This window comes from Anas acuta, chromosome 2, assembly GCF_963932015.1.
Source record: "Anas acuta chromosome 2, bAnaAcu1.1, whole genome shotgun sequence".
Taxonomy (NCBI): Eukaryota; Metazoa; Chordata; class Aves; order Anseriformes; family Anatidae; genus Anas; species Anas acuta.
Window position 1 is genome coordinate 15,623,562 of NC_088980.1, and position 17,834 is coordinate 15,641,395.

The 17,834-nt window shown below is 39.2% G+C and overlaps 1 protein-coding gene across 14 annotated transcripts in view; it reads left to right on the plus strand.

Annotated features, from left to right (window-relative positions):
• Window positions 1-17,834, plus strand: part of ARHGAP12 (Rho GTPase activating protein 12) — a 77,771-nt gene that overhangs the window by 20,955 nt on the left and 38,982 nt on the right. For 13 of the 14 annotated variants that reach the window (XR_011093692.1, XM_068673573.1, XM_068673576.1 and 10 more), the window contains exon 3: window positions 11,700-11,963. Coding sequence is in view for 13 of the 14 variants with exons in the window: in XM_068673573.1 (XP_068529674.1) it covers window positions 11,700-11,963 (264 nt within the window). In the remaining variant the exon portion in view is untranslated. Of the gene's footprint in view, window positions 1-7,319; window positions 7,728-11,699; window positions 11,964-17,834 lie in introns of those variants that run through there. The other variant, XM_068673586.1, reaches the window with a different exon arrangement.

Sequence of the window (17,834 nt, forward strand, 5' to 3'; positions counted from 1 at the left end):
TTTAAACATCACTTTTACTTCTGTGTACCATTACCTAACAGTTTCCTGCTGTTGCAAATGCAGCATTTTTTGATGAACAGACAGTTCCCAGCCTTTAAATGAAAAACTTCAATTGAGGATGTCAAAATTTTAAATAGTGGGCTATTTTTTTCTTTTCTTTTGAGTTACCAAACAACTCAAAGATAGCATCTCAGTGATACTTGTAATAACCTCGTACCCTCATCTGTCATTAACATTGTACACACAGAGTGAAACATAAAATATATTTGACCATGTTAATTATGTCCAGTCTGTTTTCACTGCCATATACCCTTAAAAAGGTGTGCTTAAAAAAAAAAATACAATGAACTATGTTATGGGAAACTTGGTTGATATTGTGCTCTTTAACCTTCCTTTGATAAATCACACCCTAGCATACAGCTGCAAATACTGAAGTGGGGCTGGTTTTTGTTATAGAAGACCGAAGGAGTCAGAAAATAAATATTTCAATTTGATCACTGAAAACTTGATGAGATGCTTACTCTCAAGACATCTATTTTTTTTTTTCTTTTTTAAAACCAAGTAGCTTTTTTGTAGGGTGGGCCTGTAGTCTCTCAATTCTCCTGGTGCTTGACCACCAGACCATTTGGTTGCCCATTCCAAGGTAGTCACGCCATTGGGAATGGGGATACTTTCTTGTTTTGTTTCTTTTTCATTTCAGTCATAACAAAAATTAGCTGAATGTCAAGGTTTGTTTCACTTTTTTTTTTTTAAATTCAGAGTTTTTTAATTTGAATTGCTCAATAGCTCATGTAGAACATAAGGGACCATTAGAATCTGTGCTGGCAAATCTTCTGTAACGCATACCAGTCAACATTAAGCAATAATTTTCTGTGTAAAATGAAGAACTGTTCTGATTGAGGAAGATTGCTGGAGGAGGGGAAATACTCAGATCAGTTTTGCTTTTTGGGCATGGATGGATGTGCTGAGTCCGTGGGAATGGGCGCAGTCCACTGCTGAGCTGCCCATTCATTATTACTCTGAGTATTTTGGTATAAAGCTTTTAAAAAAGTAAACTTCGAGACTGTGGCACTGCCTTGTCCCTTCACCAGTTCTTTTAGATAAGATAATATAGACAGTAGGCACTGTGATACCGGTTTGTGGTTCCTTCTTGATTGCTTTAGTATACAATTCACAGACTTTTTATCGTAATGGCTACATTAAAATTTGATTGGAACTGGAAAAAAATAAAACCAAATGCTTTTGGAAAAAAATAAATATTTGTTTCGATTGCAATGCAGTCAAAAAGCCCTAAGCCCTAGTTCACTTTGTTTGCAAGACCTCTATTTTGTATTACAAATGAGCAAATGATGAAACAAGTTGCATTTTGTAACTTCTCAAGGAAGACCAGGGACCTGAAGTTTCCTGTGCTGCAGCTGTGACAGCCAGCGAGGGGGAAATAACTGCGGGTCTCAGTAAGACTGCTCCTCGTGAAACGTGTGGTTTTGCCATCTAACTTCTAAGACTTTTTTTTTGCAAATTGCACCTGAGAGTTGTCTTACCCATCTCTGTTTCTGCTGGCTGTGAAGTGATAATTCCTAGTTAATGAAGAGTAACTTCAGTACAAGCGCTGCCAGTTGCCTGGCACATTATAGGGTACTGGAAAGGGTGATTTACGTTCTGTGCAGAAAGTTGTCTAATACAGATACGGTTTTACTCCTTTCATCATCTCAGAACGTGAAAGTGGGTTTGCCCCTTGATTTTTCCCTGCTCTGAAAAATCTACCTACTAGCTCCCAAGTGTAGTATTACTGAGTTTGTTTTCCCATCTGGTTTGGTGTGCCATCCTCTTGCTAACTTTTTTGGGTTAAATGCCTGGGTGAATGGGACAGGATCCACTGTGGGGTTGGTGTGACAGGGTGAAGGGGCGCAATTTGAAACCAGAGAAGCCTGACTCTCCTGAGCTCTGTGATCTGTGGCAGTGTCTGAAGGCAGAAGCATAACCAGATCCAGTGAAAACTTCTTGCTTTATCCAGGGCGGTTTTGCTACAGGTTCAAGAAAACAGTCTTCAGCTTAAAACTAAATGTATCCCCTTTCCTTACTGGCACATTTCTGAACGTGTTATATCTCTTCTGGGTTACAATTTATTTTAGGTATTGATATACCCTGGAGGTTTGGAGAGGAGCAGAAAATATATCATCTTCCCTTGCTTAAATTGATGAAGTTATTCCCAGCATACCTGACCCAGGATTTTTCTTTCTGCTGAATATTAATATTAGTAATATGGATTTTGTTAACGTTACAAAAAATGACTAAGCACCCTGAGCAATGTTTCTTTTCTCTGAGAAACAAGAAGTCTACAGACACAGCACACATTAGTCCTTGACCTAAGTCTGTCTTGTTCGATGACAACTGTGGCAAAAGCATCCTGTGTCTTCCTAATTCTGTAAAGCACCATGTTAGATAGAGGAATGGGTGTTTTTGTGCTTGTCCATGCAGATCTTCAGCATACTGGAACCAGTGAATGCCTCAGGAGGAAGCGTGGAGCTCGTGCCCTTGACTGTGCAATAGCCAAGCTTGTTGAGGTACCTCGGTGTAGCTCTGCTCGGCTCTTTGCATCGAGTATTGGGGCTGGCCGACTGCTGCTACTAGCAGCAGGGTGCTGGAGGGCAGGGGGCAGTCACTCGGGGCTGTGGGGTTGGGAGGGGGACTCACCCCTTGGTAGCAGTGAGCTGGCCCAACCCCTGGCTCTGGCATCAGCCTTCTTCAGGGGTCTTTTATTTTCTGAGCTAAGTAAATCGGTGTTTGTCTTGTTTCCTAAACATTGAATCGTTGGCTGAGTCCTCTGAACTGCATGCTGTATTAATCTGGCGACACGAACTGAATTGGCAAAAGTATTTGCTGAACTCGGGGTGGAAGCAGAAGTGTCAGCGAGGCTTCTGCCTTCGTGCACAAAGGAAATTCTTCTCGGGTGTGCAGGGGGAGTTAGGGTAACTAACGCGTTTAAAACAGCAAATTATTTTACTCGGCGCTTCCCTGTCTGTGAAGACGAACAGACCAGTTTTTCAAAAAGGAAAAAAAAGAGCAGAAACCAATTTTTTATAGTAGATGTTTTGCTGTGTTTAAAAGGACAGCTGTTGGAAAAAATTGGCTGAAAACAGAGCTATGGAAACAATCGGGACTTTGCATATACAGACTTGAGAAAGATGCATCCTGAGATCCCTGTCTCCCTACCATACGTCTGGTCTGTGTTAGAGTATGACTGAACTACTTGGTGAAGAGTATTCATCGTGATTTTTCTAGATTTTGGAAGGACAGTTTGATTTTTAAGTTTGTAGAGATAGAGAGCTAGCATGGCAAAATGTGGTGTGTCGATCAGGAATTGAATAGCTGTGCAGAATCTTGAGAGCATACTTCTGAGATGTTGCTCTAGTTTATAAATTGTGTTACTGACGCTTGGTTCTCAGGTTTTTGGTATAATTTCTTAGGGAAGTTAATGTAAGTGTTTACAGGAGTTGTTTTCTGAGGCGATTTGCTCCATTTCATCCCAAGTGGGACGCCGATCAAGCCAGCTGCCCACCGCAGGTCCGAGGAACATGCATAGCGCGGTAGCTCAAGGGTGGTAGCTGCAAATAATAACTGGAGACACCACCGAGCAGCAGATGTGGGGTAGCAGCTGTCGTAACTGTGTGAAGTACAGCTGCCTGCCTGCCCAGGGGCAGATAAAGCCCGCTGCTTACCCAACAGGTTATAGTCTTGTTACTGTATGAGTAAGGTAAGCCAACAGAAATTGCTCCAGAGCTGATTTCCTACTGTACTGTGGATGTTCTCGAGGCCAGCTAGCCATGTTAGCAACTGGGTATTGCTTTTATATCAATAAGTGTCCTGGTATGTTAGCATTTTTAAACTGTTTAAATACTGGTGATGTCCTGCAGCTGCATGTCATTAAAACCTTACAAATGTTGCAGTTCATAAGAGCAACAAGATATTCTGAAATTAGTCTAACACCTAACAAAGAACTACTAGCACAACAAATTTTTTTACAGAATTTGCTGCCACAAGCAACATTCTCTTGAAGTAGCTTCACACAAGTGAAATCTGCTGTAAAAGCAGAGTAGAAGGACAACAGCTGTAAATAAATTGTGTGGGAGTTCTGCATTTTCTTGTGAAATGCTTGGAATTAAACACCCTCTTTGACAGAACACAGTTTTGATGACTCCTGTGTTTCGGAACAATAACTTGCAATTTTTTTTAAAGCTTAAATATTTGGTAACAGCCCTTATTTATATTAAAGTCCTTGGTGCCTGCAGCTTTTTCTTTCTCTTGAAAATTGTAGGATAGCATAATTTCTGTGCCAGTGTGTCATGATTTTTAGTATCTTGCATGGTATTAGATTTCATTATATATTTGATCAGGTGGCTCTTGAGCTATCTTTTAGGCTTTCGGAGCTATTAATGCAACTTCAGTATCTTCTCAGTAACCTGGGAATCTTACCAAAGGTGATGTTTACTTTCCCATCTGCACTTTCTAGGGGTGCCTGGCTTTACTCAGCGCTGTATAAGCACTGAACTCTCAAAAGTACACTGAAATGTGATGGGATCTGTGCTTCTGAAAATAGGAAGTGTAGGAAAAATTGCTGTTCAGTTGGCAGTGATGTAAACTAATGGAAACTTTTTTTTTGACCATGAGGTCAAATCACACCATTTCAGCCCACCACGGTATTTTGTAAGAGGGAACTTTGTGGAGATGCTGTGGAACCGTAGTGGTGACAACACAGAGGAAGTTCTAATAAGCTCCCTAAAATTACTTTGGCTTCTATAAGGCAAATAAGATATGGGGCTATACGATATATATTTTTTAATGGTAAATGTCTTGTGAACTGAGAATTTCCAGTACTCTGGAAACTTTTATGTATTTATTTAGAGATGGTTCTACTGTAAGGCTTCTAAAACTCCTACAGCTCTTTTGCTCTTGTGATGCTGCCCTGCTGAAAAGGTGGTAGCCGCTGGCACATCACACAACATTTTTCCACTGGAGAAAGGAAGCTAGGTTTCTGTGGTGCTTTCTTAATGCACTTAGATTTTATCAGAAATAATCCTCAGGAGACATCACAAACAATGCCAACAGCTTTCTTCTTCGCAAACCTGCTTTTAAACATGTACTTCAGGTTCCACAGTGGTTAAGAATTGAGGCAGTTAAGCTAAAACACAGAATAAATTTAGTGTTTTTACGAGTTCTGTTGACCTTTCATTACTATAGGACCAACTTTACATCACTTGTAGGAAGCTTGGAGGAAAAATAAATATGACAAGTTACTACTGCATGGCATGTCCAGGTTGTTGATGCTGTCTACATTTCTGAAATGTTAGTGCCTTATGTCTGTTGAAGGTATCCGCATTTTTTATGGTGAATAGACAGTTGAAAGTGAAGGAAATTCACCATCTGACTCTTTAACACGTTAAATTTGGCCAATCTTTCCTAATTGGGGTAAACTTTGTGTAAGTGTGCATGAAGTAAAGTGTTTCATATGGTATTTAAATTTCCTACTATAGGAAAAGCAGCTTTGTCTATAGCTTTGGACAAAAGCTTTTTTATTACAGGGACAAGCTAGATTGTGCAAGTGGTGGAGAACAAGTATGGTAAACACTGTCATCTTTGTGCATATTTTACAAAGGATCCCATTGTGAGGTCTTACTTCCGTTTTTTATAAAATATTTGACATCAGTGTCGCAGCCCTCCGATCAATCATAACTCCCTTGTATCGCTACAGAATTCATAAGCTGATGCAAGTGTTCCTCACTGAGATGGTCAGGAGCACTACAGAAAAGTGAATGATAAATCTGTACTGTGTAAAGAGGGAAGAAGAACGGTTTTCCATCAGTTTTCTTTGATCAGTCAATTATGATTGATGGAGTGTTGTCTCTGGCAGGAGAGGAGTAGCCAACCGCTGCCTGCAGCGACCGGCCGAGTCGTCCCAGAGCTGTCCCGCTGGAGAGGCTCTGCGCTTCTCTTCCTAATTGGATGTGAATGTGACGGGAACAAACCTCTTGGCTTTCTGTGCTGCAGGGTTTTTGCAGTGCAGTTTCATGAATCACTGCCTTGATGAGTATGAAAACAATTTAAGCTACTTTTTTCAGGTTATCAGGAAAAGGGAACGTGTTTTACTTTGATATTAGTCAAATAATTCACTGTATTCCACTGAGGCACTGAGGTGCACATATAGTTTTTTTGTTTGTTCTTTTATTTAGTACTGTCCTCGGTTTTAGAGGCTTTGCTGAAAAGGCATTATGATATCACCAGATAGTTATATTTTTGCAAACTTTGGGAGATTTTTTTTTTTAATGGCGCAAATATCACAAGAACTTTCTGGCAGATGGTGATGTCTTGTGTGTCCTACAGTCCTTTGTTTTGTAATGTAGTTTCATAAAGCAAAATATGAGTAGACATTTGTAGTAAAATGTAGGTAAATATTTCCAGAAATAGAATGAATAGCTTTGCTTGTAATTCAATGCAACATTGAAAATAATAATAAAAAGCAAGCACGTAATTTATTTTTGATAATTACATTTTTGATCAATCTGATGGAAAGTTACTGGCCAGCCATTACAAAAAAATTACTTTAGATTATCTGCTTATTTTTTTAAGTGGGACACTTTTTTAAAACATTTTACTGTTGAGTTGCCTTTAATAGACAAATACATACCAAGGCATCTGTATAGGATGCTTTTCTGTATTACTTCATGAGGTCATTTAAATTTTTCTTACCAATTTATAATCACAAATCATCTCAACATGAAACCTGTAGTGAAAATATTTAACAGCATTAATATTGCTTGCCCTAAATTCAATGTCAGCTGTAAGCAGGCTTATAATGTTTATTGTTTTCTTTTTATATATACTGTAGGCTTACAGTTTAAAGCATTACCCAGCTAAGTGTTAGGGCAGAGAAGGTTAGTGCATTGTTTGGGTTCCCATTTTAACTTTTTTTTTAAATTATTTTAGCGTTACCTGAGAAGTAGCCACAAACTTGCTGAAAATCGTCCTCAAGTTTGTTTGGCATTACAGGAAGTTTTAAATGTGTCTGAATATGTTAGAAAGAATGTAGGATCCTGAAAGTGTTTGTAGAAAGCTAGGCCACGAACAGAAAGAGGAAGGAAGAGGTAAGCTAATTATTCCAGTTGAAGCTGTCACTTCGTGAAAATGAAAACGTAGAGTTTTTGAGATTTCATTTATGTCATTCTTATGGAATAAAGCTGGTATTGAAGTCCCAGGCCTTGCTAAAAGGACAGTGGCAATTCCTTGGCAAGAAGCTCGGTTGTTGAGGGAACTGGGATTCTTCGGTCCCCCTCTGGATGCTGGAGAATACGCCTGTGCTTCTGCCTGCCCACTGCTGTGCACCAGTACAGCCTCGGGTTCCTTCAGTGCCATGTTGCTCTTTTGCATGCTGCTGAATGTAACTCAGGGAGCATGAACGTGAGGTTTATGTATTTTTTGTTACTTTAGCCGTGCCTCTCAGCAATCTGATTACTGCTGTTACTGAAATGGAAGATCTTAATTCCAAATTCTTAATGTTCAGAAAAGCTGCGAACAGAAGCAAGACAAATAAAGCTAATTGTCGTAGAGGGAAAAATCACGTATGGTTTGTTCTGAAAAAGCTTGTGTTTTGCAAGCTAGCATTGCAATCATACTTGAAGCAGTTATGTTCTAGAAGATCTGTCCTAGGATTTAAGTGCTGTAAAAAGAAAAAGGTAAGCATCAGATTAAAAGGAATTTTATTTTTTGTCTTTTAATTGCAGGCATTCTTAATTCAGAATGTTCTCATTGGATTAAAAAAAAAAAAAAAAAAAGAAAAGAAAAAATATTTTTTAGGCAGTGGTTAGGAGACAATGTGTTACCCTTCTCCCAGAACTGAAGTTTTATGCCGTGGTGTGCATCGAACTTTTTTTTTTTTGAATGCTTGAACAAATACTGTCATCTGAAGAAAGCCTTTTGTATAAGGTAATATTAAAACTGAAGGTATTCTCTGAGAAACTGGTAATGCATTTTGGTAATGAAAAGTACCTTGTGACGTACAGCAAGCTGGCTTTTCATTGCACTGAGTTCAAGTGTTCAGAGGCCTGATAGCATATCTGGCCTTTGTTGAAAATGTTGACTGCTCATTCATGAATGATTAACAAGTTGTTTTATTTTAAGGCACGTATCTGCTTCCTACTGTGTCAGTGTAAAAACTAAGTCCTGAAAAAGCTGTGTGTGATGTCTGTATGTGAAGAATGTTTTGTGTGGATCCTGAGAGCTTTGTCCTGCCTGTGTGAAAGTCTTCATTGTCAGTTTGCAAGGATTTACTGCTAGCAGTTTTTTTTTTCTGTGCAGATATTGCAACAAGACTGAATTTAAATACAGCAGACTTGTAATGTGCTAAAATGTCGAGCATTACTGAGTTCAGGGAGAGGTCCTTATGTTCATAAAGTTGTCATTGTGCTTAGTGGGCTATGCAATTTTCGCTCAAGTTGTGGCATTGTAGAAGAACTTCTGCTTTCTGCTTTTCCTTTATCACTTTTACCTAGCAAGAATTCCTACTGTCTTTAGTGGGAGAAAGCAACATGAAAAAACTTGAAACCATACCAGGCAACAGATGAAGTTTGAAATGTTTTGAGTATAAGCTACCTTGTGTGTGTACGTGTGTGTGCATGTTGAAGGACATGTTTTACATATTTTCTCACTATCAGAATTACAAGAACAAGCAGTCCCGGTAGATTTATTTCCACGTTTATGAGCATTTGGAGTACTTCAGGACAAAAATGAATCTCGGGGAAGGAAGCTCTAAATGGAGCTCCACACGTACATACCAAAACGCTTGGTGGTTAGCATACATTTAAGTTTCCCTTAACTGTATATGTCTGGATATGGGAAAACAGCCAAGGAAGCTGTTATAAACTATTTTTATCTACGTAATGCATTATCTATTTGGATTTCCATATTAGTGATGAATAATGGGTTAAGTAAAAGAAAGTTAAATGATTTTAATATGCTTTTTGGCTTGGAAGTAGTAAAGGCTTTTGCAGCATGCAGTCTTTCACTGGCACCATTCACCTTCAAGGCAAAGTTGTTTGAAGCCTGAGAGCTCTACAGGGCCACCTGGAGGGAGCTGCTCCCTGTGGCAGTCCCCTACCCAAGGAGGAGAGGGACCTGCCTCCCTGCTGGCACCAGCTGCGAAGTGCCATAGGGGTACCTCAGGAAGTGAAGAGCTTTGTAAAAGTTGCTTCGATTTGTCAATAAACGAGAAAATCTTATTGTATAAGGTTAGCATTGACGCTGGGCAGCAGCAGTGCAGGGAGCAGCGCACCTCATTGCGTGTCCCGAGGTATGAGGAAGTCCTGCTGCGTGCTACGTGGTTATTTAAAGTAGTTCCTGATAAGCATGTCGGATCCCTCGCACACGTACTTCATAGCTAAGCTACATGTTGTACTTAGATTTAGTTTTTGCGTTTTCCATGCTTCATTGAAAACAGTAACTTGGAAGGTCTTGCAGTTTTACCGGGGGACTCTCTCAGGAGAGAGCTCAGCAGGGCATGGCGGTAGCTGGGCCTTAGCCGGCCTGTTCGTCGTTCACCTCAGAGGTTCTGGCTTCCCCACTTGCAAGCCAGAAGTTGGTATTATGTGTTTAGTAGTACTAAACATTCAGAAGAAAAACACTCATTAAACTTTCATCTCACGCTTCTGTTTTAAACTTAAACAGAGTGTTGCTTGTAGTATGTGGCTGTGCATCAGCCTGTGTCAGCGCAGGGTAATACAGGCCCTGCAGCTTCACCTGGCGCTGTTCTGGTGATGATGCTGAGACCTTGGAAGACCTCAGAGTGAAATCTCCGAGCCCTGGGCCTCAGGCCTCCTGCCTCCAGGCCACTTCTTGGTGCCATTGCCCTGGGGAGTGGGGCAGCCCTCAGGCCCACGTGCTGCCACCACTGCCCGCAGCCACTCCACACACACTGGGAGGTGTTTCACAAGCTGGTTGCAGTCACGCATCTGGTGGCATCCTCAGGCAGGATGGTGGGATGAGTCTTTACTTGTGGCAGTGCTCTTTATGCTCTTAATGCCCTCGAGAAACAGAACTTCACCAAAGCCAGGTGTTCCCTCTGCCCCTCTTAAAAAAAAAAAAAAAGGCAGAGTTTGGATTTCTTTCCTTTGAGTTAATGGAAGAGGATACAAATTGTTTTCACAGCTGATTTTGAGTGCTGCAGATACTCCCCCCCACCATGGTTTGCCTTGTATTGCTGTTAAACATACTCCCTATATGTAGTAAATTGCCTTTTCTCTTTTAAAGCCTCGCAAGACAAGTCCATGCCTGTTCTAATCTCATTAAGTTCCTCTCCAGCTATTTCCCCTTTTGGTTGTGGATATTGCCCATATTTGGTTCCAGCTGTGGTGCAATCAGTTTATATCTGATTGTGTGGTACAATATGCTGTCTTGCCTGAGCAAACCCCAATAATTTATGATGAGATGTGGCCGAGATTAGCAATTTAAGGTTTTAATGTTTAAAAGCACATTATAAAGGATCTTTTATGTAATGCAGTGTGTTCTCTTTTTTTTTTTTTTCTTTGAAAGATGCAACAAGAGGCACAAGGACTTGCCTCCAGCAAAGCTTCTGAATTAAAACTGAGCAGGGGGGAGGAATGGTATGAATGATATTTTTACTTCCTTTGGATGCCTAAATAAAGTGCCCTGACACAGGGAGGTGGCTCTGTGTTAACAGGCAGCTTTTCAGTTTGGTTTAATAACAAGTTGCTCCCACAACCTCTTAGTCACAGCTTTCGTGAACTACTTGTCTTCTGTGTGGTGTGTTTTATGTACTTGTACTTTAAAAATTGGTCAGAAAGTATATTCTCCTCCTAAACACTTCTGTGACTTATTTAAAAGAACACACAGTTTCTGTAAGAGCCACAGACTTAACATGAAGGCCAGCAGAAAGCATGGTTATCAAACTATGAATCTGAATTTGTCATTGGTGTTTTATTTTCTTGGGGACATTTGTTCTCCTTATGTGCATATATATGACCAAAATTAGCTGGATAAGAATAGCCACTTAATTTCTGTAAGAAGGGAGTGGTAATCACAACACTGTCAGTGATATTACATAAACAACTGAAGTAAGCATCTGTTTGGAAAGGCTTGCAGGTAAATCACCCAGGTGTTTTCTGGAGTTTCTTTGTCATAACACTGTGCTTGTCTTTCAAACTGAGAAGTGCTGCTTTATGTTCGCCATCCCCTATATAGCAGTAGGGGAGGAAAAAGGCCGGGGAACCATCTTTGCTTAACAAGTGACGTGTAAGAGATGCTACACTTGGTCTTGAACAAAAGCACATTGCTTAGAGTTACTGAGCAATACCAGAACTGTAAAGCTGAAGTTTTTAAACATACAATTATTTTGATGATGATTCCAGTGCATTTCAAATCAATTGCAAGACATACATGTAATTATCAGCTGTCAGCTGGAGAAATGCTAAAATATTGTTAACTATAAGGTAAACATCACAAACTATATTTAATATTGAAAAAAAATCTAATGTTTCCATGTCCTGGCATTTTGTGGCTGTCCTTTGTGCTTTTATATGTAACAAAAAAAAGGGAGTTTGTTGGTTTGTTTTACTACTGTAATGTATACTGATTTGTAAGGGAGCATTATAAAATTAATTTGCTCTTTAATAACACGTTTCTTCTCTCAATAGCCAACTACTCCACCAAGCCAAGGGAGGCCTGATTCACCAGTTTATGCTAATTTACAAGAACTGAAAATATCTCAGTCTGCACTTCCACCACTACCTACAAGTGCTCCAGTCCAAATAAATGGGGAATGGGAAACCCATAAAGATACTACAGGACGCTGTTATTACTACAACAGAGGATCACAGGAACGAACTTGGAAACCTCCACGTTGGGCCCGAGATGCAAGCATTAATAAAGGGGATTCCCAGAGCCATGCAGATCATGAGGTAGTTTGTTCTGAGATCACAAACAATGAGATTATAATGTATTTGAGTACTGTTTTGCTATGGAACTTGATATCTCTGAACTTTGAGGTTTCAGGGAGTGACTTTTTTTTGTCTTTTTGGTCATGTGGCTTGGTATGAAGTAGTGAAGATTAACAGTTTCTCTCTTCCGTCAATTTTGTGTATGAGTGTGTATGTGAAATGTGTGACAGATCACAAATCTGTTAAAGGTCACGAGTCAGAGTACTAGTTGTAAAAGTGCCCAGCAGTCCCTCATTAGGTGTTACAGCTTTGCTTTTAAAATTAAAGGAAAGCTAGGAAGCCTTGAAACTGCCAGGACTTTAAATGACAATTGAATATGAAGGCCATCATAACTTTTCTGATGCGGTGTGTTCTATTTTTCAGTATATTCAACATATTTTTGGCTGAGAAGGGGGAGATGGGGAAGGTGAGGGAGTGTGGGAAGGGGGATGAAAAAAGCAAGGGGAATTTTTATCAACCTCAGTTAACTATGCAGTAAAACAAAGGCAGACGATACATAGCTATTTGCTACTGCTTGGTTAATGCTGTGGCAGTAAATTTAAATATGAATTATTTTTCTTAGAGGAAAATATATATATATATATTTTTTTTTTTTAGAGAGGAATTCAGGTGGTTGTATAGATGGATGTAGAGAAATCTTGACCATGTCACTTAGGTCAGGGTTTTTCAAAAGAATTGACGAATTTTGGCTCTCTCCATGTTTAGTGCCCTAATGAAAACTCACCAAACCTAATTTTCATTACCACTGCTCAAGGTTATTGTGTGCTCAACAGCCATAACTGGGCACTGTGTTTTGACAAGCACCCGTGCTCACTTAGTCACCTATGTAAAGCCCAGGTAATGCACATCATCCTTAGGGTATCCCACATATCTTGATCCCTGGAAGTCTTTAAAAGACGTTTAGATGTAGAGCTTAGGGATATGGTTTAGTGGGAACTGTTAGTGTTAGGTCAGAGGTTGGACTCGATGATCTTGAGGTCTCTTCCAACCTAGAAATTCTGTGATTCTGTGAAATCCAGAATCTAGGAGTCAAAACTAGACTTAATAGAGCTCCATAGCATGTTCCTCCAGGGTCAAAAATACTGGTGTAATTGAGGCTTCTATCCAATTCCATCCATTTTATCTGTTTGTTTAGGAGAATTGAATTTACGCACTTCTCAATTATTTTTGTGTCTAGCCTTGGATAACTCTAGAATAAGCTAGAGGAAGAGGCAGTCAAAGCAACAATCCTTGGTTATGTTGAGAAAATCCTTTTCTTCATTCTGTGAATGGTAATTGGGTATCCCAGAAAAGAAGCCAAATTATGGTGCTGGTAGGTTTGCCAACCAAATGTCTAGGCCCAATACTGGCAAATGCTTGGGGTGGGGAGAATCCGTCCCAGCTCTTGGCAGTTGGCTGTAGGAACTTTTTGATGTGATTACATTCCAACCATAAATGTTATTCTGGAGATACATCAATAGATTTTTTTTTTTCGCTATGCAAATGTTTTACCTTTTGAAGCGTTTTTCAGTTATTCAGCTTTGCCACAGATTTTGCTTAAGAGAATTGAAGCTTACTATGAAATTATTAATGTTAAAAGATTGTTTAGGATAATATTTGAGGTGCAAATATGTTCTGTGCGGCTGATTGCTAGGGAGAGTCAAACAGTAGCGTTAGTCTATTTGAGCTGCTGTGGTTCAGATAAAGAAATGGAATAGTTGGAAGATGGATATTACTGTTCAAATATGCTTAAAATAGTGCTCTTGTATTCAAACAGTGCTTAGGTTAATCAGTTTCTTGATTGAAAGAAAAAGCAAACATATTTGTCAAAAACTCTTCCATTTTTATATACCCTTTTCAAATATGTATAGTTTAGGTGGATTTCCTCCTGAGCTATTACATTATTTAGTTTTAAAATTTAATTGTGTACTGCTCAGGAATTTTAGATTGCTAGGAGTCCTGTTGTGGAAGTCTACATTTGGGCCAGTAGTGCCAGAATCAGGAAAGAAAGAAGAAGGGAACCTCTTCATTGCCATTGGGAATGGCCTTCCTAGCAGCAGGGACATTTGCAAACATTTAAACAGCTTTTTATTGTCACAAGGTAGTGGCTGCAACAGGTAAACTGGCAAAATGTCTGCAACCATCTTACAGTTCTCTGGTAACTTCTCACTGGCTGTGCTTTTGCTGGATGTGACTTAGTGCTTAGGATTGCTTTTTTGAGTAGTAACTCACCTAGCAATAAGAGTAACTGGTTCTCTAGTGTGATTATTCCTTCTTCTCTTGGAAGGACTTCGAATAATTCTTTCTCTTTCCCCACCATCTGCAAATAATGCCAGACTCCTATTCCCACCTCTGTACCACTACTTCACTGTGTAGGTGCATGATCAGAAAGCTTAATGTTCACTGCCTGTGTATTGTATCAGACAGCTCAGTTCTTCCATTTGTTTTTGGTGCTTAAGGTATCACAGCTTGACCTTCAAACAATTTTATCTGTCAAAATTTCATTCTGTGTAAGATCAATGGCTGATGCGTGCTTTGATTAACGTAAACTTTTGTCGAGCTGAAAAACTTCCAGTAACACAAATTCCTTACGTTATTTGTCCTCTATGACTAAAGGTTTTGTTGATTTTTAAAGCCAGTTTCTCTCTTCTGTTCTGCATTTGGGAGTGTACTTCACACTCTACTGGTTGTGTTCACCATTTCATTTATGACCTTTAAGTACTTTAAGTACTCTAATACCTTAGAGTACAGGTTGAGATCCCAGGCTAAGCTACAGTAAAATATAGAACATCCCAGATTTTGTCTGACCATGAGGATTTAGATTGCAGTTAGAACAAATAGATCTTAATAATTAGCAAAAACTGATGTAATTTCTTTTAATGAAATTAAATAGGCTTTTGCATACCAGTCAGTTCTCCTCATTCCCTTCAGATTTAGCAATGCAGGAGCATATGCACAAAGGTTAAATGCTAGTTGTGTCTCTGATGGTTTGTCCTCAGAGGAGGTTGTGTCTTAATAGGTAGCAAAATAACAAGGTGGCATCAATATGAGAACTGTATAGGACTATATATTATAATGTATGTATTCATATGTAATTTATTAGAACATAAATAGCTTGTAATTGGTCTTAAAACTTTGGTTAGGAAATTTTTTTGATAATTAAGAACAGGCAAAATTATAGTTAATGTGTTGAAGCTGCTAACAGGTATGGCACAAAGAAAACAGCCTGAAGTTAGGGCAGTTATCTGGACTTGGGGGTGGGGAACAGTACGATCCTAACAGGGCCTTTGATAAAGTAAGACTATGGAAAAAATTTATCAGAGGCAGTGTCTTGAGAGAAGAGGTCTAAATGGTAACGGGGAGAAATTGGTCAAACTGTGAAGTGGTTTAATTGGGGTGGGACTGTAAGTAGAATGAGGTGTGATGTCAGATCAGAAAAGGGAAAACCTCTGATGCATAGCTAGGAGACCAGAACATGCAGACCAATGAATTAACCAACAACATGCTGAAAAGCAGAACTGTTTTGTTTTAAATTAAAATTTGCATTTAAAAAATGTGGCCAAGATGCTCCTTCATTCCCTGTTTTTAATTTGTTTCAAAATAAACAGGGTAATAAAGGGATGCTAACTTCTTTAAAGACTCATTTTTTTTTCTCACTGTTTTGAGAGTAGTGGTAACTTCCAAAACTGGTTTGATTATAGAAGAGAGACCATAAATATTCCTTTTTTTCTAAGTGCAATATGTCCTGGTCTCTGCCCTGAAGAATTCTCAGCATAAATGGAAACGAGGCAAGAAAGACAGTAGAAACAATGATGTAGGGGCGTTTTTGTAATTTGCTTTGAAATTTAACAGCAAGTTTCTTAGGAGGTGTAAGGTTTTGGCAGCTGCCTGCGTAAGATGGTTTTAGCTAAATGTGGTATCCTGTGATCGAGGATGGGACTCCGCAAAGTAGCGTGGAGGCTACATGAAGGGAGAGTGGGGTTAGAGAGCTCACAGGCAGTTCGTGCTGTCAGAGAAATTGAAAATTGTTGAGTGTGGTTTGGCCAGTGTTCTCTTTAATCCCCATTTAGGTGGCTTTAGCAGTTGTTGCTACTAGCTGGGGGATGAAGGATGCCTTGGTTTGAAATAAACTTTGAAACAACTAAGGCATTTCATCTAAGTTTGTCAGCCAAGGTTAAGGTCTGAGATAGTGTGGTAGGTGGGATTAGCTCAGCCTTGGATCTTCAGGCATGATATAGTGGGTTACAGACGTGTTAACTTGTTCTTATTGAACAAAAGTTTTCTTTCTCTTGGAGAATTTTCATTTTTAAGTCTTCTGTTTAGTTTTAAATGTGTACAGTGCTTCTTCAGCATCAGGAATTACTTGGAAGAAAGATTATGTTATTTGTTCATAATTCCTGTTAATTAATCCCCCCCCCAAAAAACAAACAAACAAAAAAAAAACAGCAAAAGCAATACCCTGCAAGTCTTCAACCTTGAACAAATGTCAATATGCTTGTATTTAAGTGTTAAGATACAATGTAAATTTACATGTGCGTATACACTATGACTGTCCTATAAAACAGTTGTTCAAGTGGGGCCAATGGCATTAACATCAAGTCATTGGTCACAATCCAAGCATAAAAGCGTGGCTGAGGACTTTTTGTTGTCCCAATAGTTAGAAATTGGCAGTTCAGGTTTTCATGTTAACCCAAGTCCAAGAGGTGAGACTGTTTAATGCATAGCTGAAGTGCACCCATCCTTTTCGCTGTAGAAGACATGCTTATGTTGCTTTATTAATGACCAAATTGGTCATGGATTTTGCTCTGGGTTTTGCTGTGTCTGGTAAGCCAGGTTGTGTCAGTTTAGGGAGTCTTCCTCATGCATGTGGTAAGCTACTCAGGAAGCTAACACCAGAAGCCCATATAATAATTTGGAAATGTCACTAAATATATAATCTCTAAAAACAGCATCTTTGAAACTGGTGAATTTCTGATGCTTGGATTACTATTAAGTGGGAGTTTTGCCTTTCTTCCTGCTTTATGGCTTTCTTTAAAACCCTTACGTTGTGTTGTTGAACCTTAGTCCATATTTAACCATTGTTTTCAACTAGCAATGATGCGTTCCCCCTTAAGATTTATGCCTAGTACCAACCTATGATCAAAGATAGTGTGAAAGGAAACGCGTGATGATTTCCTCAGGAGACTGTTGTAGAAATACTGTTGTGGAAGATGGGTGTAGAGAGGGTTTTTTTGATGCATGGAGTGGATACTTGGAATAATATCTACAATACCTACGGAGGGAGGTGAATGAGGTGTACTAAAGAAAAGAGGTTTTGATGTGCGTGCAAAATCTTTTCTTTACTTCACATGCCAAACTTGTTCCTTACATTATAATCCACTCTTGCCTCTGGAAGGTAATCTTGCAGTTCAGCTAGCTGTGCCTTCAGCTGGTGGAATATCTTGATTTATGGATCACCTGTTGTCAAATTTGTCAGCATTGGAAGGTGGAAATTCCTCCTCATTGTAGGATGCACTGCAGACCCAGATAGATGGAAATGGAGTTTGAAGTTATCCTAAATGATTATTATGTTTCTAGGTACTACTTGGGAAGGGAAGAAAAGAATCTAGGTATGAAAGCCAGGAAACCAGTAGGTCTTATAGGTTTTCTGGGGAAACAGAGTTTACTAAAGCTGACTTTCTTCATCAATCAGTAATGTAAATTTGTGGGAATAAAATTTAGATTGGCAAAAAATTTGGAGTCAAAATTATATTTGAAATTGTTGTATGGCATTGTTTAAATCTGAGTGGTTGGAATCTGGTATGGTAGAATTAAGAAAATTAACAGTATAAACTCTGTTCTAAAAGTGTTCTT